This window comes from Polyodon spathula, chromosome 16, assembly GCF_017654505.1.
Source record: "Polyodon spathula isolate WHYD16114869_AA chromosome 16, ASM1765450v1, whole genome shotgun sequence".
Taxonomy (NCBI): domain Eukaryota; kingdom Metazoa; phylum Chordata; class Actinopteri; order Acipenseriformes; family Polyodontidae; genus Polyodon; species Polyodon spathula.
This window is the reverse complement of record NC_054549.1, coordinates 21,616,148-21,637,959: the sequence shown is the minus strand read 5'-3', so window position 1 is coordinate 21,637,959 and position 21,812 is coordinate 21,616,148. Positions and strand designations below refer to the sequence as shown.

The window sequence follows — 21,812 nt, the reverse complement described above, 5'->3', positions numbered from 1 at the left end:
ACCTGGAGAAACCCCCACGCAGACATGGGGAGAACATGCAAACTCCAACCCCTAGACCAGAATCGAACCCAGGACCCTGGTGCTGTCAGGCAGCAGCGCTAACCACCATGCCACCATGCCACCATGCCACCCTTACGTAATACAATGCGAGTGCAAAATATATTTCTTTACAGACGTATTCTAGAAATCAACAGACGAACAAGAAGCAGGCATGGTAATCAATTACTTTATTGATGGTTTTGTTTTTTTTATATCGAGTTATACACATACAGCACTTGCAATACATTTCAATAAAACACGTCTTGTTGTACAGTGCAGAGCTGGGGTCACAGCTGTAATCGTTCCATTTGTAATTCATTGAAATTATAATGTTTGCCACCTAACTGATCGATTGCAGTTCAATCAAGCATTATCATTACTCTTGTATTTTCAACCACTTTTAAATGTACCGGTTTGTTTGAAATACATTGGTGCTCTCTATTATGTTTCTGTATTTGTACCTGTGATTATTAATTGGGTTATTTAGAGTAAACTGCGTTAAACACATGTAACTTGTCAGGGTAATTAGAGAAGCACAATTGTAATTGATCAAACTAGCTTTGCAAAAATAACTAATTACAATTTCAATTAACAATTTTGCCGTGATTGGCATTTTCATTAGAATTCCAATTCACCTCAGGTCTGATTCAAAGTGTACAATATGGGATCTAACCAAGATTACAAGAAACAACAGCTGAATATTTAATTGATGTTTTCGCCGCCCCCTTAACTTCTTATGATCTTGGTGATAATTTGGTGTAGCATGACATTAACTCACACACTGCACTTTCCTCTGCATTTCTAACTGTCTGCCACAGACACATGTAATACAGGTGAGATTAACCATCTAACAGAAGTAAAAGCCACTGTGCAATTACTACACATTTTTAATACATCACTAATTTAACACTGGCCCACATGGTTTTGTCGTTTTTGAAGGCTGCCGATGTCTTCAGATGGAGCTAGCTGGAATACAAACAGAGAAAGCTTATTTTATTATAAATAAATAAATAAATGTTGCCCGCGTGATTATCAAGCCACTGCGACCCCCCGCGGTGTTTCTATGGAAACGGAAAATCTTTTTCTGAAGACAACATTTAGTGTTTCACTCCCTGGGTTAAAAAAAAACGCCCTCTAAAACAAACAAAAAAATTCTACTGAAAATTGAATGTCAAATATTACAGTATGTACTAAGAGCAACCTTTACAAGGATTAGTTTACCACACCTCTCTGTGCTTTACAATGCTTCCCTATGCTTTACCAGACCTCTCTGTGCTTTACAATGCTTCCCTATGCTTTATCAGACCCCTGTGCTTTACAATCCTTCCCTATGCTTTACCATAACTTTCTGTGCTTTACAATGCTTTACCCTGCTTTCACTGTGCTTTGCTACACTGTGCTGTGCTTTTACCTGTTCCGCTCTCCTCCTCTTGTGATTCCTCAGCGCTGGCCTGCGTTTTCTTGCTCAGGTGACGGACAATGACTGCGGCATTGAAAGCACGCTGCAGAAAAATTTGAAGAAAATTCAATTTGAAAAAACTGGAATGGATAAAACTGCAATGCAGTCAGAGTCTTACTGCCATCCCTGTCGTAGATGTTGTTCTGTGTGTCATACTTTGTATTCAGATCATTCAAATATCCCACAGCAATTTACTCATGGCTTTATTTCCCGAAGTGATAATTAAGTGGGGGTGGGAATCAGTCTATATGATTTGGTTGACATGAACTCACCTTCCACTGACTCTTGGCGAAGTTCTTCTGAATCTGTTCACTCACAGAGACTTGAATATTCTTCTCTAGGGCAGTGCCACCTGAAATCCTATAGGGGTCAAAGGGCAAGGTTTGTCATCCTACAGAATTGCACTTAAACGTGACCTAGGGCCCCTTTAAAGGGGGAACGGCCATAATGATGCTGGTGCAAACGAGAGGTATCGAATTTGATTCTCAAGCCTTGGTTGATGCACGTTTAAAAGGAGGCTTACTGGTCAAGTGGTTTGAGAAAGGGGTTTTGTTACCAGGAGGTTCCAGGTTCAAAACCAGGCTCAGCCACTGACTCACTGTGTGTGTGAGACCCTGAGCAAGTCTCTTAACCTCCTTGTGCTCCGTCTTTTGGACGAGACGTAAAACAAACGAGGTCTTATTGGAAGTGACTCTGCAGCAGCAGCAGTTGTTGATGATGCAGAGTTCACCCCCCCTAGTCTCTGTGAGTCGCTTTGGAGAAAAGCGTCTGCTAAATGACTCATTATTATTAATAATAATAATAATAATAATGTTGGTTATGGTATACTATAGCTTTAGTATACTGTGGCTTTAAAAAGTTTGCTAAGAGAAAAAAAAAATCTTCTTGGAAACATCAGCGTGTGTCAAGTTCCAGCTGTTAGCAGATCCTTAGCAGAGAAATGTTCTCTTTCCTGGCGAGCGCGCCCGAGTAAACGACGAGAAAGGTGATGATTTAAAATCTCAAGAGAGGCAGGAATTAGTTTCAAAATATAACACAGATACACAGGCCGCAACAAAGGCAAAGCAAACAGCAGGAAAGAGTTTTTTAGTTTTTTTTGTTTTGTTTTTATTATTCTTACCATGGGTGCTGTAGTGCTTGCTCAGAAGTATAACGCTTTTCTGGGTCCTTTTGCAACAAGTGACTGATGAAATCTTTTGCTGGAGGGCAGAAAAAAAGTCTCAGTTTTATCTAATACAAATAAGTACAAAATACAGAAAGATTATAAAGAAGGCAAAATCAGTGAACCAACAAATACATTCAGACAGAGGTGAGGCAGATTTCAAAGCAAGTAGGGGTAATTTTTACTAGAAACATTTTTGTTTTAAACAAAACACAGGGCTGTTTTTAATTTTTTTAATATATATATATTTTTTTAATCAAAGAAAGCTGAATGGCTTGTATTCTTTTAGTGATCCCAGCTGTATGAAAAAAAAAAAAAAATTCTAGGGCTCCCGAGTGGAGCATCCAGCAAAAGTGCTCCACGTGGGTGTGCCCTATAGCCTGGGGATCACAGGTTCGAGTCCAGGCTGTGTCACAGCCGACCGGGAGTTCCTAGGGGGTGGCGCACAATCGGCCGAGCGATTGGTAAGGAGGGCTTAGGTCAGCAGGGGAATCCACGTCTCACTGAGCATCAGCGACCCCTGTGGCCGACAGGGCGCCTGTGGTCCTGCAGAGGAGCTGCTAGATCTGTGTTGTTCTCCGGCACTATAGGTCTGGTGGCCTCGCAGTGCGAAAAATGACAGATTGGCAGGAGCACGTTTCGAAGGACGCGTGCTCCAGCCTCCCTTCCCCGAGTCGCCAGCAGGGGGGGGTTGCGATCGGTGAGTCAAGGACACAGATAATAATTGGACACACTAAACTGGGGAGAAAACCGGGGTAAAAACGACGAGACGATTAAAAAAAAAAAAAAAAAAAAAAAAAAAAGCTTCTACAGTGAGCGTCTGTATTTGTGCCTCTGATTGGTATTGCTGGGTTATTTTGCAGCGCGATGTTAAGCTGGAATGCTGGTTAGTGTAATTCTAATTGTAATTACCGCAGCATAATTTTAATTGTCATTCTAATTATGAAGGGTTAAATTCGCATTATTCTTAAACTCTCTCATGTCATTCTCAGATTTTCTCCCTAGAACTTTGCCGTTGGCATAGTAACGGCCTTCAGTGAATCTTCCTATGCTGTTCTCAGCAGCACGGTGCCGCTTCTGGAATGTGTGGGTCTCTTGCAGGTGGCGTCTCTTGCACTGGTACCAGGAAGGATAAGGTGTTCCTCCTTTCCTGGTGCAATACTTGTTTCTCAAGGTACAAGGACACAGATGGCATAGGGAAGTTGGGAGTAAGATCTAAGGCTGGCTCCTTATTGGATGGAAGAATTCCATACCTGAACAACTGGGTCCTCTGTCTATCACCTGTCACTGTCTTGCTGTTTTGCCCCTGGGAGAAGCACCATTGTAACTTGTAGTTTATTGGCTTGCGTGCTCATGTTGTCTTGCTGCTAGAACCTATCCAGGGGCTCGGGAACTCCCACCGCGTCGCTTCACTCCTCCTACAGGACCCCTGTTAAAAGGTTATGTCTTCCGTTCTTCAGTCTACTGAGCCTAGCAAGCAGTGTGTAATAAAGAAAAACCTATCTGCTTGAATATGCCCAAAGGCCCGAGTTTTATTCCTTCAAGTTACAATTGTAGCTCTGAAGCTGCTCTTGAACAACTTACCCGATTCTGAAATGTCATCCCAGTATGGCGAGTCAAACCCATACTCTGCCTTCACAATCTGCTTGTACAGCTCCGTGTCGTTGTCATCGTAAAAGGGAGGGTAGCCGCACAGCCTAAAAGAGACACGCAAAACCGCACGAGGTGGAAGTGCTTTAAAACAACATCCACAGAAACCCTAACAGATCCCTGCTGAGCTCGGCAGGAATAACACCTGAATATCTCCTCCTCAGAGTTCTGCAGCCGTTCATTTTGAATTCAGCCCCTTGTTAATTCACGCGGGTTTAATCACCCGTGTTCGTTGCACGTTCCTTTGTAACGAATGATCGCATGTATAAGGCGTGCACTCATAACCTCTTAGTGGACTTTGAGAAGTGTTCATTCATGCATGCCTTCTACATGTGATACAGCAAAGCAAAAGTGGCTTTTGTTCACACTTTATCCTGTAACACTTTATAAAAAGCAGGTTTTTCTATTGTAAATCCCTGGGCTCGGTGAGAAAACAAAGCCTTGTCGATAACGAGGGACAGCTGGTAGCTCCATCTGCACAAACACTAAAGCTGGTTCCCTTACAGAATATAGGTGATGACTCCCACAGCCCAGCAGTCCACCTCCTTCCCATAAGTCTTCTGTTCCAACAGCTCTGGAGCTGAAAGCAAATAAACAGACACGCAAGGATGAGTGGAAAGATACCGCACCCTCTCTGGTTGCAGATCGACAATGCCGCACTTGTACCCTTCCACCCCCCCCACCATCCCCCCCATCACATGTGGTGTGACGGGATGATTTTGTCTAACAGTTTCTAAAGAATTTGCTAACAACAATACTTGACAAGTGTGGTCTGTGTGGTTAAAGAAACAGGTTTGTAACCAGGAGGTTCAAATCCCAGCTCAGCCCCTGACTCGCTGTGTGTGACCCTGAGCGAGTCACTGAACCTCCTTGTGCTGCGTCTTTGGGGTGAGGCGTTGTTGTGAGTGACTCTGCAGCTGATGCATAGTTCACACACCCTAGTCTCGTATCTTGTAAAGCACTTTGTGAGGGTGCTATATAAAAATAAAGATTATTACTATTATTACATGTACTTGATTTACATTTCTGTAAGCCATCATTAATACAAATAACTAAACACACAAGATGCTTCACAGAACACTCCGCAGACATCAACTGAAAAGGTATTTGATCATTTGTTAACCACAAGACAATAGTTCCATTAAAGATGAAACTCCCACAGGAGACATTTCATTTTTGGCAGTCGCCTGTGGGCTGATTTCCCTTCTTATTGACCCCGGTCCCCTGGAGAGTGTAGTTTGTGAGTCCTCACCTACATAAGCAGGTGTCCCGCACGCAGTGGACAGCACTCCCTGGTCCTCCATTTTGGACAGTCCAAAATCACTGATGACAATTTTGGAGTCTTCGAATGCAGTGTCGTACAGCAAGTTCTCAGGCTTAAAACACAGAAACAAGCAAAAGAAAACAGAGATCCAGCCGTGGCCAAAAGTTCTGGCCTAGAGAACAAACTCATTTTGCTTCACAAAGTCGAATGAAACTTGCTGAATAATGTTCCCTTGTTAACATATTGAATCACACACCCTCTATATAGAATGAACTCACTCAGCTTCATAGAGTCCAATGAAAGCTGATGAATAATGATCTGCAGGCCTCTCTCATCTTGGCTAAGGTCAGTGTTCATGACTCCACCATCAGAAAGACACTGGGCAAGAATGGGATTCATGGCACAGTAGCAAGGCAGAAACCACTGCTCACTAAGAAGAACATTAATGCTTGTCTCAGGTTTGCCAAAAAGCACCTGGATGATCCTCAAGAGTCCTGGAACAATGTTCTATGGACAGATGAGTCAAAAGTTCCACTTTTTTCCAATTTTTGCCCAGCGTCTTCCTGATGATGGAGTCATGAACACTGACCTTAGCCAAGATGAGAGAGGCCTGCAGATCCCTGGATGTTGTTCTAAGCAGGGCTTCTCAAACTCGGTCCCCAGGAGTGAGTTGGAGAATCCCTGTACTAGGGTACTTTGTGACTTCCTGGACAATTTTACGCCTTGCTCTTTGGCAGGACTGCCACTCCTGGGAAGATTCACTACTGTCCCAAACTTCCTCCATTTGGACAATATGGCTCTGACTGTGGTTTGGTGGAGCCTTAGAAATGGCTTTGTACCCTTTCTAGACTGATAGGCATCAACAACTTCTTCAGGAATTTCTTTTGATCGTGGCACAATGTGCCTCTAGAACCTGTGTGCTGACAACTTCACTCTGATGGTAAGGGCCAAAGTTAGTCAGATTTATACTGGGCAGGGCTGGCCCAAATCAGGCCTGATTGTTAACCAAAGTATTCAAACAGCTGACCCTAATTATCCCTTTAATGTGGTTGAGTTAACTAGGGGGGGCAGTAACTTTTTCATACCTGAAGATTGCATGCTTTATTACCTTGCACACCAAACAAATGAAAGAAGCACCAAACTTTGGTGTCATTTTTTCTCTCAGACTTCCTGTAACAGGGAGAGATCTGTGCTGACTCTGCTGGCGTGTTCACGGGCTGCAGGAAGAGGGCGACAGTCATCCAACAACCGCCTGTGAGTCATGGCAGTGACACGGGGAGGTGGGAAAGTGGGTGTGTGGACTTTCTCCCTCTCTGAATGGCTGAGAGGCGAGTCTTGGCAGATTGCTAGCCCTATAAAAAAATGCTCTGCTATTTCCTCAGGTCTGCCCACTTAGACGCAACGAGAGTGCGGAAGCTCTGATCCAGGACCGGGAATCAGGCGAAACAAAGAGTTTCATAGCGAGACAGAGAGAGCGGGGAACCCTTGGGCAGACCCCGGCGTATTGTAAAAGAGCAGGCTAGTTAGCCTACAGAGTAGGACGGTGATCCGGGTCGTGCGGGTATCGAAGACCGGGATAACGCTGCCGAGTGCAGCACCTTTTATTTGTAGTTTTATTACTGTTTTATTTTCCATTGTTCTTTTCGCCTTCTGTTTTCATTATTATTTCTTTGTGCACCTGCGAGTGCACTTGCTGTTCACGTACCAGCTGTGGTATTTCCGTGGTGCTGTCTATCATCGTTGATAGGCAGCCCACGGTCAACAGTGCCCACTGCCGGAAAAAGCAAGAACTGTTTGCAAATAAAACTGGGCACCTGTGTGGTGTTTTCAAGTACACCTGTCTGTCTCCTAGTCAGTGAATTACCCACACCCCTTCCACACTCCCTCTATATACGACTACAACCCACAAAAAGATCTGACAAAATTCAATGTGAGAATTTGCAAAAATGCAGAAAATCAGACAGGGAGAATACTTTTTCACGGCACTGTATATATATATATATATATATATATATATATATATATATATATATATATATATATATATATATATATATATAATTATATAAAATACATGGATGAAGGCTATATTTGCATCCTGATCCATTCTAAAAAATAGACATAACACCACAGTAGTGATGTTAAAAAGTGATAATTCCTCAACAGAACCCATTCAACTCCTCGAGAGCATCACTTTCAATTCAAACATAAAATGTCTCGTTTTCAATCACTCGACAAACACCCACAGTACAGAAATGTTCACTAATGATCAACAAAATGAGAATACGTTAAAAAAAATCAAAAAAAACATGTAAAGCTGGTAAATTCGTATCTCAGAGAAACTGGAGAGGAGCAGGAAATTAAAACAAGGTAAAGGAGATCACCCAAATAAAGCCGAAGTGCTAACGGATAACGACACAGAACGTCTGCACAGCCCTGAAACACGACGCTGAAAAAAACACCCGACTGTCCCGCTGAACCTCGTCTTCTTTAATATCAGCATCACAAGGGGATCCGTGCATTACAAAAAATAAGAGACGGGCCTCTTCAGTGCGTTACAGGAAAACAATCCCATCTCGGGTTTCTGTGACAGTTTAGAAACTCCGCTTCGCTCTCTTAGTTTATGATGTCACAGAAACCCTAGATGGAATTATTTTCCTGTAACTCACTGAAACCCCTCTATTACTGTATGTAATGTGCGCAAGCCACTGCAAAACTTCACTTCAGGAACGCAAACCCCCCTTATGGTTTCTTGTCCATACCTTGAGGTCCCTGTGGACGATGCCCATGTCGTGAAGATACCGCACCGCGTCCAGGACCTGTCCAACCACACTGCTGGCGTCCTTCTCCGTGTACATCCCGCGCTCCAGGATTCGCTCCAACAGCTCGCCTCCTGTCACCCTGCCCCAGGAACAAAGGAAGATCACAAACGACGACGGGAAAAAATGAAGCTGAATACAAAAGCGGCTTTTTCAGGAGCAGCGGCTTGAAACCTGGTTCAGTCAGAAACCTGGCAGAGAACAATATTTCGGAAAACACAATTATGTCACGTCTTTGCCCTTTGAGGTACCGCTCCCCATAATTTAGTTTGCTGATAGTGGAGAGGCTGATGAATGTTCTGAAAATGCGGGATGTTTATGATTTTAATCTCGCTTAAAAGCGAATTCCCTGCCTGAACCACCGTTTTGCTAAATAAAGATCACAAACAACTGCAGGAAAAACGAATTGAAACTTGATTGAAAAGGTGGCCTGAAACCAAGTTCCAAGAAACAAAGTGACGTCATGCTCCAGCTTTACAACACCGATTTTTGTTAAGATCAGCGAAACAAAATTACACTGACATTAGTTATATAATGTATTATTTAAACATTTAGTTTGCAGCTCGTTTTCAATCCACTAGTCCCAAATCCAGACTGATAAATCGCTCACCATTTTCTGGCAAAATGACTGAGAAGGTTTTTTTTTTTCCCCCAATGGTTTTTTAAGCATGTAACAAATGGTGACGAAATCTACCGAGATTAGGTCATGTTAACACAGTGTAGGGGGGCAGTGTTTGGTGATTTCATTCATTATTTTTATTATTTCCAATAATTTTTTTTAGGCTCAGCTCACCGCTCAGGCTGACTCGGGAGAGGCGAAGACGAACATGCGCTGTCCTCCAAAGCCCCCCGGGCGGCACTCGGGCAATTGTCTTTACCATTCAATAAAAAAGTGTGGAATACCTAACTATAACAACGGCTTGGGGTTATCTCCGTAGCAACCCCTGAGCATTCCAAAGGGTACTCACAGCGTCATCACGAGACACAGTTCTGAGGGGGTTTCGTAGATCTCTTCAAGGGAGACGATGTTGTCGTGTTTGATTCTGCAGGCATAAAAAAAAAAAAAGAAAATCGCTGTTTGGGTGAAAAACTGTTCGTCATTATCAACAAATGGCTGTATGTACAGCTCTGGCCAAAAGTTTTGCATCGCCCTGTTGGAACTAATTTAGCTTCCTAGAGTCTAATGAAAGCTGCTGGATAATGTCACGTTAACATATTGAATTGCACACCGCTTTGGAGATTTCCTACGACTTGAAAGACTTTTTGACTGTTTGACAATTTTGACTTGTCATCACAGTAAAGTTTAACATGAGTAGCAAATTTTAACTGTACTATGAACGCCAGAATACCGAGCTCATATCTTCCGGTAAAAAACATCAATACTAATGTTTTATAGATTATGATATAAAAATATTATAAATTATATTAGAATATATATATATCTTATTTAGAATTATTTATATATATGATATGATAAATATATATATATATATATATATATATATATATATATATTTTATACATGTCTCAATCCTAAAATCTTTGGCTGTAGCTGTAGAATCCAGTCACTGACAGGCTCTTAATTCAAGTTGCAACTTTAAATGAACCAAAGCTTTATCAGTACAGAGCTGGCACTAACTTGTGAAGGACAGCGATCTCATTCTCCAGCATGGCCTCCTTGCCCTTTAGCGCCCTCTTCTGGATGCACTTCACAGCTACAAGCTTCTGTGTGCGCCGGTCCTGAGCCAGCCTCACTTCAGAGAACGAGCCTCTGCAAGAATACAAAACAAAAACACTCTTCAATAAATGGAAATGCAGACAGTGGCACTATAATGGCAATGCAGACAGACAGTGGCAATGCAGACAGACAGTGGCGCTACAGATGCAATGCAGTCAGTGGCACTACCATGGCAACGGTACCACCAGTGCAGCTGCAATGGGGGTGAGTCTGGCATTGGTAGAATGGGATCACAGAATGCTAACTATGCTCTACCCGAATTAACTTCAATAGCAACAGCGAGACAGACAGTGGCACTAAATCATATCTGAAATAAATCTCATTACTATAATCACATCATAACATGCCTGACTGTCTGCACTGCTGCTTAAGATTCTTGGTAGAGGCAAGGTTAGCATACTGTGCGATCCCACTCTGCCAATGGCAGCCTCATCCCATCGTAGCTGCCCTTGTGCTCCCACTGCCCTTTACTGCAGCTCCACCGCCTGCACTGCCATTCACTGCAGATGGTTTTGTATTAACTGCAAGGGGAAAGGCTGCTACTCACTCCCCCAGCTTCTCCTTCATGTCGTAGACTGCAGTGATATCCTCAGTCTTCTTCTGGCCGTCTTTTAGAAGAGGCATCTTAACTCACGAGACGGGGATCTGGAATCAATCAATCAATCGATTTTATATAGCGCCAATCACAAAGCGCTTTACAAGATGCAATCAATATATCTGATCAATCTTCTCAACCTTACGTTATCGATATCTGATTCATCTCATCAGCCTTACCTTATCAATACATCTAATAAGGATATATTATCAATCTAACCTGATCAATATCAGGATACTCATCAGTCACTAGACATACTTAACGAAGAGGAAAAGTGAATCGATAAGCTGTTAACACACTAATATTTGCTTCGATCTTCGGACAGCACGGCACAAAGTCAATTCCTGCTTCCAATTCCAATTTTAAAATCCATTTCCAATTCTTATATACAAGCCTATACTGAGAAAATGCCATTAGAGAAACACTACACTAACATTACACCACTGCATAATGCTACTCTCTGCATTACAATGCTAGACTGAGTCCCCTCTGAGACTCACCACTTACTATCTGTGTGTGAAGACCAGTCACAATCAGGTTAGGTCAAACGCTGCTTTATTTCATTACCCATCTGCAGCGCCTAACCCCTGACAGATTTTAATGAGGGCACCAGTACCTGCTTTGTCGTTTAGGGTTTCGCTTCTATGTTCAGAGTGCTCCTTTTAAGCCCGTTAGTCTTGGTCTTGGTCTTTCTCTCCGTCTCTCTTCTCTCTCTCTCTCTCTCTCTTTCTCTCTCTCTCGCTCTCTCTCTCGCTCTCTTTTTATTCTTTATTTCACCAGCGACCTTGTCTTCCTACTCATATGCCACAAGCAAGCTGACTCTTAAAGAGCCAGTGCACACAGAATCCCAGGGAATACTGTGGCACCGTGGGAGGGGGAGGGAGGTGCATACTTCTATAGGCATTCTGGTTTGGTATACCCACAGTACAGAATCTGTTTATCCTGTGAGAAATGCAACACGTCATAAAGAGTTTTTAAACCTCAGCTCAGCTCAGAGCTTTTTTAACCCTTTGCGGTCCTGTGTCAGACCAGGTCCGAGATTACAATTTTCCCTTTCCGCTCCGATGCCGGACCCTGTCCGACATCATCAAAAAGACGTCAAGCACAGGTCTCCAGTCGTTTTTTCTCCGGTAAAAGGCGAGAAAACCGTTCAATGGCCGAGTGAGACCGATAGGAGCCGAAAAAAAGGGGCATGTCTGAGCAACACACACAGCCCCTGCACCAGAGATAACACGGACACAAACAAAGGAGAGAGCTGCTTCTGCATCCAGTGCTCAAAGAATATCACAGACATCTGCAGAGCTTTGAGATGTTATAGTAATAAAATAATGACTCGGATCACATTATTGAGGAGTTTGGTGATAAAACGAGTGATCAGGAGAGGATTTATCAGTATGCACGTCTATAAAGAGGTATGTGAAAAATACAGAGAATAAGGGGTGGGGCTTAGCTGCAGATGCAGTACTGAGTGTCCTGTTGATATGCAGAACCTTTTAAACCTGTTTTACTGTGAATAAAATTACTTTTAAACACCTTAAATTGGACCTGACACGCCAGACAGGCGCTGAATAAATGGACCGCGAAGGGTTAAAATAGCTGTGTGTATAATTTCGTAATAATAATAATAATAATAATAATAAATAATGAGAACTGAAGGCAAGCCAATCACCTCTTTACACCCAGAAGCTCCACAGCTGATGCGCTACCGCCGCCTGGAGGACAAGCCCTGCAGGTGTTTATGCTTGCGAGGCGCCTGGCTAGTAGGTGCCGCTGTAGAGCGATGAGGAGAAATAGTGCTAGCCGGCTTTGCTTCTCTAACCTAACGCCAGAGCCAGCGCTGTGTAAACACCAGTGAAGACCCCACACTGACTGTATCTATTTCATGTATTATGCTACTATCATGTATTATGTACTTTCCACTGTATTTAATATGTTACGCATTGTTTTTTACTGTATATCATGTATTGGGCATTTTCTCTGTATTTAAAGTATTATGGATTTTCTTGTTTTTACTGCATCTTGTAAAGCACTCTGCGCTATATAAAATAAAGATAAGATTGATTGATTGATTGATATATCTATTGAACAGCTTGTCTGTGATGAAACTTGGTCAGGACATGGCCTGATGTGTTGGTTCCCCCCCTGAGGCTACATCTCGGCAAGCCCTCTCTAACATCAAAAAACAACCAAAACTCAAGAAACCTCAGCTCAGCTCAGACCTTTTTAACCCTTTGCGGTCCTATGTTAGACCAGGTCCGACATTACAATTTTCCCTTTCCAGTCTGATGTCGGACCCTGTCATGTCAAAAATATGTCAGTTTGGATGAAAGCTGCTGCAAAAACGTAGGAAGTTAACTTCGCAAAAACATTCATTTGGTTTTATTTAAAATCCTCGCCCCTTGTGGAATTAACAAAAGCATGTTCACTAAACAGCTACCAGGCACCTCTGCTTACAAACCCAACTGCTCTTAATCTCCTTGACGTGTCTAATATAAGCCAACGCAACAGTATTTACAAAGCTTTTAAAGTGCATACCTTCAGAGGGTCTGGTCTGCACTGCGATCCTTGTTAGGCAAAAATCTGATTCAGGTCTGTTTGCCAATCAGGTCGCAGGAAAGAATTGCATTACACCCTATGGGGGCTAGTGTCTGGCAAAAGCAAGCCAGGTGAGTCATGCAAGCGTGGGTCCAATCTAATATGTGAGGGAGGAAAGCTGGCTGGGTGCAATGAATCTAATCGCAGATCAGTGAAGAGAACAAATTGTTAGTTATTGGATTACCATGCGATATGAAGAGGCTTCTAAATTACCCATACTTAAATTTCTTGCTGTAAAGCAGGAGAATATATTAAGGCACATTTTGACAGGGTGTAAGGTAGGTCTTGGTCAAGGACGGTTTATTTGACGCCATGACCAGGTGCTGCAATATTTGGCCTTTGCATTGGAAGACAAGCTTAACCTGACCAATAAGTTGCCACCAGTTCCATCAAAGCATTACACACAAAAGACAATATTCCTCCATCCAGGACAGCAGCCATCAAGAAAAGGTGTTAAAACCAAGCCTCGCCCAGGACAACTGGAAGCTGCTAGAGACTGGAAGATGCTGGCAGATGTTGGTCAACGGCTTACTTTTCCACCTGAGATTGCCACCACTAACCTTCCACCAGACATTCACTGTGTTTACATGAGCGTAAGAATTCCGATATTTTTCGGAAAACTAATTCCGATATCAAAACTCATGTAAACACAGATTTTTTGGAAAATGTATCGGAATAGTTTTCGGAAAACAGCACCTAGAAATTTCTGAATAAATTCCGAAAACTAACAAAATGTGTATCATGTAAACACACTTTTCGGAAAACTTACTGAAATAGCATCCTGCACATGTGCACACTTTGACCCTTTTCTCCTGCACATGGTTTTAGAAAACAGAGAATATAATAATAACCTGCAGACAGTCTGCATGCATCTATTTGTCTAGTTTTGGGGATAAAGTAATACATTTGTTAAAGTCCATATGTATTTGTTAATACCTCATAGTGAAGCTGCAAATGTTTTCCAGTTTTAAAATGATATGAACATTTAAAATAATGTCTGCAAAAGAAACTGGTAATACAGAAGAGGATGAACTGCTGGAAAGGCTGACTGTTGAGGATCTGAATCGAGGTATAGGATAGGAATCTTGGAATTTAAGACCTGACACTTGGATAAAGCACTATATTGGATTGGTCTCCGTTCTACCGCAGAAATGTTTTCAGATTGTGGCTAGGCTACTACAGTACATTGCGTGCAAAAATATCCTGTGTTTTCGGAAAACTTCAATCCATGTATACAGCTGAATTCTAATTAGATTTTCTATCGTCAATCATGTAAACACAGAAAAGTGACCTTTTAAGAAAATCATTTTTCTGATTCAGTTTTCCAAAAACATTAGTTTTCGGAAAACGCTTTGTCGTGTAAATCAGCCATTCATCTGGTAGAGTTAACAGTGCCATGGGAGGATGCTGTGGATGAGGCGTAAGAGAGGAAGAAACTTCAGGATACTCAACTAGCTGCTGAAGAGGAGCAGCGAGGATGGAGAGTCCGGGTTTACCCAGTGGAGGTGGGTTGTCGAGGATTTGTGGCACACTCTACAACCCGGTTTCTCGGAGATGTCGGGTTCAGTGGCCAAGAGTTCCGTCGCACAGTGAAGAACTTATCTGAAGCAGCAGAAAGGAGCAGCAACTGGCTGTGGTTGAGACGGAAAGATTCTGGATGGGGATCTCAAGCACAACAGAAAGAAAGCAACGCTGATGTACAGGTAAGTAAGCTGGGCTGAGCTGAGTGGGGGATGGAGGGGGGTGATGCTGGGACGCCAGAATCACTGTTGAGCCCTCTTGAGGTGTCGTGGGCTAATCGACCGACAGAAGGTGCCCACTTGATAACCCCAGAGATGTACCCTACTTAGCTCAATCCAGACGGTTGTCATGCTGATGCGCTGGGGAGACCACACTGTGGTTGATCCCCGGAGCCAGCATCGCAGCCGGTGTGTGTGTATTGATGCGCTGGGGAGGCAAAATGAGCTGATCCCTGGAGCCAGCATTACACTTCAGCAATCAACACCAGACAGAAGGATATCTACATCATCAGATGGAAAACAACGCAAATGGATGGAGATCCAGATGGATCACATTCGTTTACTGTAAAGTCTTAGTTGGTGCTTATCTTGGCGAGAGCAGAGTTCAAATCAGCATAAAGTTTTAACATCTACTCTCATGTGACGGAAGGCATTATTCGTTCTAGGATATGATGTTGCTTAGTTTTGCTTTCTGAGATCAGAAAAAGAGGCCCCAGTGATTCAGTTTCAATAACATGACTGGGTAACCATAGGTAGCCCATTCCATACCCTTACCTCTCTCTCTCTCTCTCTCTCTAACTCCACTTTTCAACTGCATCTTCTGGTCTTGGCCTCCGTGCTAAGCTCAAAGTATCGGCCAACTTTGTCAACTCCTTTTAAGGTTTTAAAGTCTTCAATCAAGCCCCTCATTCTTCTTTGCTCTAGGCTAAACGGAGTTCCCTCCTTCTTCATCGCTCAATTCCTTTAAATCCTGGTTTTAGTCTGGTTGCTCCTCGCTGGACTCACTTTTCACAATCTAAAAAAATGTCTTTCTAATTGCTTCCCTACACAGTCTGTACTCCCTGAGGGAAATGTCAAAATAATAAACCGGGCAGCACATTGAAGGCGTGTCTAATATTTTGTCCAAATCCTGCTAGAAGTAACACTTTTTAACCACAGGAGGGCAGCAGAACATTAAGCTATGATGTTTTAACCATGAAACAGAACTCAACAAGAATACAAATGCAGCCCATATCTTTACAAGAAGTCACCTGTAAGACACAACATATGGATATATAATGACAATATATATATATATATATATATATATATATATATATATATATATATATATATATATATATATATATATATATATATATATAGTACTGTGCTGTAAAGTAAGAATGCTTTCAAAAATAGACATGTTAATAGATTATATTTATCAATTAACTAAATGCAAAGTGGGTGAACAGAAGAAAAATCTAAATCAAATCCATATTCGGTGTGACCACCCTTTGCCTTCAAAACAGCATCAATTCTTCTAGGTACACTTGCACAAAGTCAGGGATTTTGTAGGCATATAGTCAGGTGTATGATTAAACAATTATACCAAACAGGTGCTAATGATCATCAATTCAATACGTAGGTTGAAACACAATCATTAACTGAAACAGAAACAGCTGTGTAGGAGGAATAAAACTGGGTGAGGAACAGCCAAACTCAGCTAACAAGGTGAGGTTGCTGAAGACAGTTTACTGTCAAAAGTCATACACCATGGCAAGACTGAGCACAGCAACAAGACACAAGGTAGTTATACTGCATCAGCAAGGTCTCTCCCAGGAAGAAATTTCAAGGCAGACAAGGGTTTCCAGATGTGCTGTCCAAGCTCTTTTGAAGAAGCACAAAGAAACGGGCAACGCTGAGGACCGTAGACGCAGTGGTCGGCCAAGGAAACTTACTGCAGCAGATGAAAGACACATCATGCTTACTTCCCTTCGCAATTGGAAGATGTCCAGCAATGCCATCAGCTCAGAATTGGCAGAAAACAATGGGACCCTGGTACACCCATCTACTGTCCGGAGAAGTCTGGTCAGAAGTGGCCTTCATGGAAGACTTGCGGCCAAAAAGCCATACCTCCGACGTGGAAACAAGGCCAAGCGACTCAACTATGCACGAAAACACAGGAACTGGGGTGCAGAATAATGGCAGCAGGTGCTCTGGACTGATGAGTCAAAATTTGAAATATTTGGCTGTAGCAGAAGGCAGTCTGTTCGCCGAAGGGGTGGAGAGCGGTACACGAATGAGTGTCTGCAGGCAACAGTGAAGCATGGTGGAGGTTCCTTGCAAGTTTGGGGCTGCATTTCTGCAAATGGAGTTGGGGATTTGGTCAGAATTAATGGTCTTCTCAATGCTGAGAAGTACAGGCAGATACTTATCCATCATGCAATACCATCAGGAAGGCATCTGATTGGCCCCAAATTTATTCTGCAGCATGACAAGGACCCCAAACATACAGCGAAAGTCATTAAGAACTATCTTCAGCGTAAAGAAGAACAAAGAGTCCTGGAAGTGATGGTATGGCCCCCACAGAGCCCTGATCTCAACATCATCGAGTCTGTCTGGGAATAAATGAAGAACTGTGGTTAGTTCTCCAAGATGTTTGGGCCAACCTACCTGCCGATTTCCTTCAAAAACTGTGTGCAACTGTACCTAGAAGAATTGATGCTGTTTTGAAGGCAAAGGGTGGTCACACCAAATATTGATTTGATGCAGATTTTTCTTCTGTTAACTCACTTTGCATTTTGTTAATTGATAAATATAAACTATTGACATGTCTATTTTTGAAAGCATTCTTACTTCACAGCATTTTTTCACACCTGCCTAAAACTTTTGCACAGTACTGTATATACACAAAGAAGTAAAATAATGTTGTTTGTCTGATGCAAATATTTTTTTAATTACATTTTTTTTGTGACTGATCAATTAATTTCAAGGTGAGCTGTTATGCCACAGTGCAGCACTAAACATATTGAGGGTTCCTACGTTTTTTACAGTAGGCATGCACGATTCTAAAACTGAGGGAACACAAAGCCTCTTTCAAGAACAGCAGCTTGAAACCTGGTTCCAGGTGACCTAGTTTGAGGCGACTGTATCAAACCCCAAGTCTCCCTGCCTGGTGTGCGGCGCAGCAGCCTGAAACCTTGTCTCCTGAAACCAAGCTCCAAGCCGCAAAGTGGCTCTGTGTTCCCTCAGCTTAAGCCAATGAGAGTCTGAGCAGATACTAATGGGCGGAGCTACCCAACTTCATTCACATTCCGAAGGGAGGATCCATCATACCCCGGACAACAAAACTGAACAGAATCTTTGAAAAGCAGGATTTCAAACAGAAATGTAAAAAAATGTTTGTAGTCTTTAACTATTTTATTCCTGCAGTGTTGTCGTCATTGCAGCAAATGGGCAATGCAAAGTACAATACAACATTACTCATAATCAGGAATTCTGATTTTCAGTTAAACCGATAAAACTGGATAAAACACTGATTTAAAAAAAATGAAATCGGTGGACAGCCAATAAACACCGGAAAAAAACAGTGGAAATGGTGAATCAATTCACGTTGACTTTACCCTTTTCCCATTAAAAAAAAAAAAAACTACTACAAAAATAATAATAAATACATTCTCAAGTGCAGCTGGGCAATGTCCCGCCTTCCTGACTTGTATCTATCATTGATTCGTTCTGAATACTTTAAACCCGCCCCAACTACTGAGTGACAGCACATTCCTGATTTCTACTGGAGACTCCCCTTGCGAGATTTAAAACAAGATTGCAAGCAGGAATGGAGGCTTGTTAGCGGGATTTAAAGATGTATTAGTTAAGATATGGAGGATTTAAAACTGGCACATTATACAAAAATGCCTCCACACACAAACTCCAGAGGAATGCGCCTGTGACCAGAGGGATTTCACTGTGGAAAACAGCAAAGGAAAGAAGGTGCAACTCAAGTGTGCAAGTACTGCCCAGTTACTGTACACACTGTGACAGAAAAAACTCAAGCATTTTGGAAAGTCACCGAAAACACTATTTTCATACAGTAGAGCCAAAACGAAAGCCCTGAAAAAAACGATTAACATAAAACTCAAACAGCTCAAAAATAAGCACCGAAAAACACAACTAATAAAACCCTAAAAAAGAATCCTTACTCATAATCCACAAATAGATTTGGGAGCTTTTGGGTGCCACGTGTGTGTGTATTAGTGTCACTGTGTTGAGTGACTATTTTGTGAAAGGGGGTATCAATCACATTTGCAAAGCAGCGAAGGTGCAAGGACCTGGTGCTAGAGTTTGCCCTTCAAGCACTAGGCATGTTACACACACACACACACACCAAAGACAGGGGTAAAACTCAATCTCACCTTGTTCCCTTATCAAACTGGGGCTGCCTGCCAGTTCCATCTGCAGTCTGCAGTCCAATCTACAGCTGCACATTACAGTTGCTATTTATAAATGAATTCACCACCCTTTAATATTTCCCTGACAGTATAATATAACTCTCTCGCCCTGGACGCTCGGTAGGTGACTTTCACCACCAGTGTGGAGAGATCGAGTTCTGCCAGCCCGCATTCCTGATCGGAGCTGACAAGCAGACAGCCCTGACTGAAATGGATTTGCTCCCAGATCCGCTGCTGATGGAAATCAACAAGACAGACTCTCGCACAGTGAGTCCTAGCTATTGGTGTGGGAAATCCCTTGATGCAGCTGTTAAAAAAATCACGGGGCAATTTTACGCTAAACTTAGATCCACTGTGTGTTATTTTTAAATTGCGGGCAACGCTTACAATATTAATAAAAGCCGTCAGTGATGGAGTTAGCCTGGGTTAATGGAAAATTTCAAAATACACATTGACTGGACATTATTAGGACCAGATTGGGTTTGGCATGTTCTCCTGGTCTACCCCGGGTCAATGATTATCTGAAAGGCTGAATGAATAGCATAGATTTTATTATCAGAAGTTTGTCCCTATTGGTATTATATTCTGGCCAGGTTATTTCAGTGTGATTTTAATAAGCAGGGAGCAGCATTAACAACAGTGATATTAAGTGGGCTGGATTCGATATTGAAGGCAACAGAGCAAGGCAATTTTATAATGGATAGATGAGGGATTCTGTAAAGCTTTTTAGAAAAGCTTAAGGCTCTGCATAGCTAGTGATGAACACAACACACAAGTCAGTGGAACTGGCAAGGAAAGCAAGAGAGACAGAGGCAATGCCACACTTACTAAAACTCAAATAAAAGAGCTCTTTATGGGATTTAGGGGAGGCGCAGACAGGCCTAATTCACAAGCCTCTTGCTGCAGAACAAGAATGAAACAAGAATGGACTGATGCAGTAGAACATATACAGTCTAAAACAAAAGCAATTGAAGGTAGTTTTTTTTTTTTTTAATATGCTTTTGATTTCATTAAGAGTGCCGCTCTCGCACTCAGAACATCGACGGCATTCGAAAACGTTTAAACCACGAGGTCTAAATGAAGGGATTAAGTGCATTAATATATCTGACTTGGATAGAATGCGCGTTTCTAAAGTTGAGAGCCTGCTTTCTCTTGCACCCTTCGTGTGACAGACACAGCAAAGCGTGCCAGAGAATGAAACGCACACCCCAACGCGATCGGAGGCAGCCACCGAGCACCGATCATGCTGGAAGAGACGCTTCTAAGCCTAGATTGTGATTACAAATCAGTAACTGGGACAAGCCAAAAAAAAGCTAATTATAGAGCTAACACAGCTGTGTAATGGTTCCTAGTGTCAGCAGGATAACTGAAGTGACAATAACCGAAGAGCCAAAACGTTTTTTTTTCCAGAGGGACACATTGGCTGACACTGTAGGTCACAGTTCAGCGTTACTGATTTGCCTGCCGTGGGTTAATAAGACTTTACGAATTGGTTACTGTATCTTTAAAAGCAAGTGTGGTAGATAAGTGAGGTTCATAGGTTGTTTGCATCAGCTAATGGGGTGTAGCACTCTGTAGATTATCTCTCAGTTAACGTGCAGGGTGCTGAGTTGTACAGATTGTCTGACTGAAACTTTAAGGGATCAACCTTTATTTGCTTCCACAGCACAAATGTGCATGTATTAAACTTCCGCGACACTGAGTTACGTCAGGCGGTCAACAGCACATTTAAGATAATGGCCAAGGTTTTTTTTCTACTGCGAGGCGATGGTAGGCTTCTCCTTCGAGGGAGGATCAGAGATCTGGAGTTGTAGGAACTCGGATTGTGTATATAACTACCTATTTAAACTGAAAACACATCATTTTAAATAAGAATTAACTATTCACGTCGATCTGTTCTTATAAAATTGTCCATAACCCAATTTCCATCAAACAAGTCATTATGCTTACCATCTTACAATATATGCCTAGTTCACTGAGCACATAATTCAAAATCCTACTTATTCCCAGTTATTCTCCACTATTCCCAAAACTCTCTCACTCGCTAGTCCACTTCATGATCATCACATTTCTCTATACAGAGTAAAGTGGGTTGAACTGGCAGGCTGAACAATAGATGTCCTTAACAGTTTGACACGTGTTGTGGCAGGGAACAGTGGAACTAGGCTATCTACAGTCTGAAGAAGCATTTGATTACTAAAATAAATGTCCTCTACGTTTGCACCTGTAGTCCGTGTGTGTCTCTCTGGACTCTGTACTGCTTTCTGGACTGGATTAGCATCAAACCATCTACAGTACTGAAGGCTAGATCACTCACAGTGTCTTTATATTTGGAAATAAAAGGGTAGGGATTGAAACTTTAGCACCACTAGGCTTACTTGGTGCTAAAGTTTCCAAATATTTAGTGGCCATCTTCAAAACGATTTGCACCCCTGAAATTACAGGCGCCCCCTATGACTCCTGTTGTCCGGAGGTTTTAACGTGGTGTTAATCTGTGTGACATGAAAAGAAGGGGGTGAGGTTCGAGTGCATTTACAAAAT

The 21,812-nt window shown here is 42.3% G+C and overlaps 1 protein-coding gene across 1 annotated transcript; it reads right to left on the bottom strand.

Annotated features, from left to right (window-relative positions):
* Positions 1-219: 219 nt before the first annotated feature.
* pnck (pregnancy up-regulated nonubiquitous CaM kinase) lies at positions 220-11,715 on the bottom strand. The gene is made up of 12 exons (XM_041273834.1): positions 11,343-11,715; positions 10,679-10,776; positions 10,033-10,164; positions 9,362-9,436; positions 8,337-8,475; positions 5,563-5,686; positions 4,815-4,890; positions 4,245-4,357; positions 2,619-2,697; positions 1,771-1,858; positions 1,451-1,541; positions 220-1,005 (listed from the first exon to the last, which is right to left on the bottom strand). Exons 2-12 carry the CDS (start codon positions 10,753-10,755, stop codon positions 992-994), a joined length of 1,008 nt encoding a protein of 335 aa, XP_041129768.1. The 5' UTR covers positions 10,756-10,776; positions 11,343-11,715; the 3' UTR covers positions 220-991.
* Positions 11,716-21,812: the final 10,097 nt, after the last annotated feature.

What these genes read in the sequence shown, in the direction of transcription:
- pnck (XM_041273834.1), bottom strand. Translation starts at nt 10,755, where the DNA reads ATGCCTCTTCTAAAAGACGGCCAGAAGAAGACTGAGGATATCACTGCA. An exon ending in GAGATCGCTGTCCTTCACAA is followed by an intron (nt 9,437 to 10,032) that starts GTTAGTGCCAGC and finishes TTATGCCTGCAG; the next exon opens with AATCAAACACGACAACATCG. An exon ending in GGATGACATTTCAGAATCGG is followed by an intron (nt 2,698 to 4,244) that starts GTAAGTTGTTCA and finishes TCTGCCCTCCAG; the next exon opens with CAAAAGATTTCATCAGTCAC.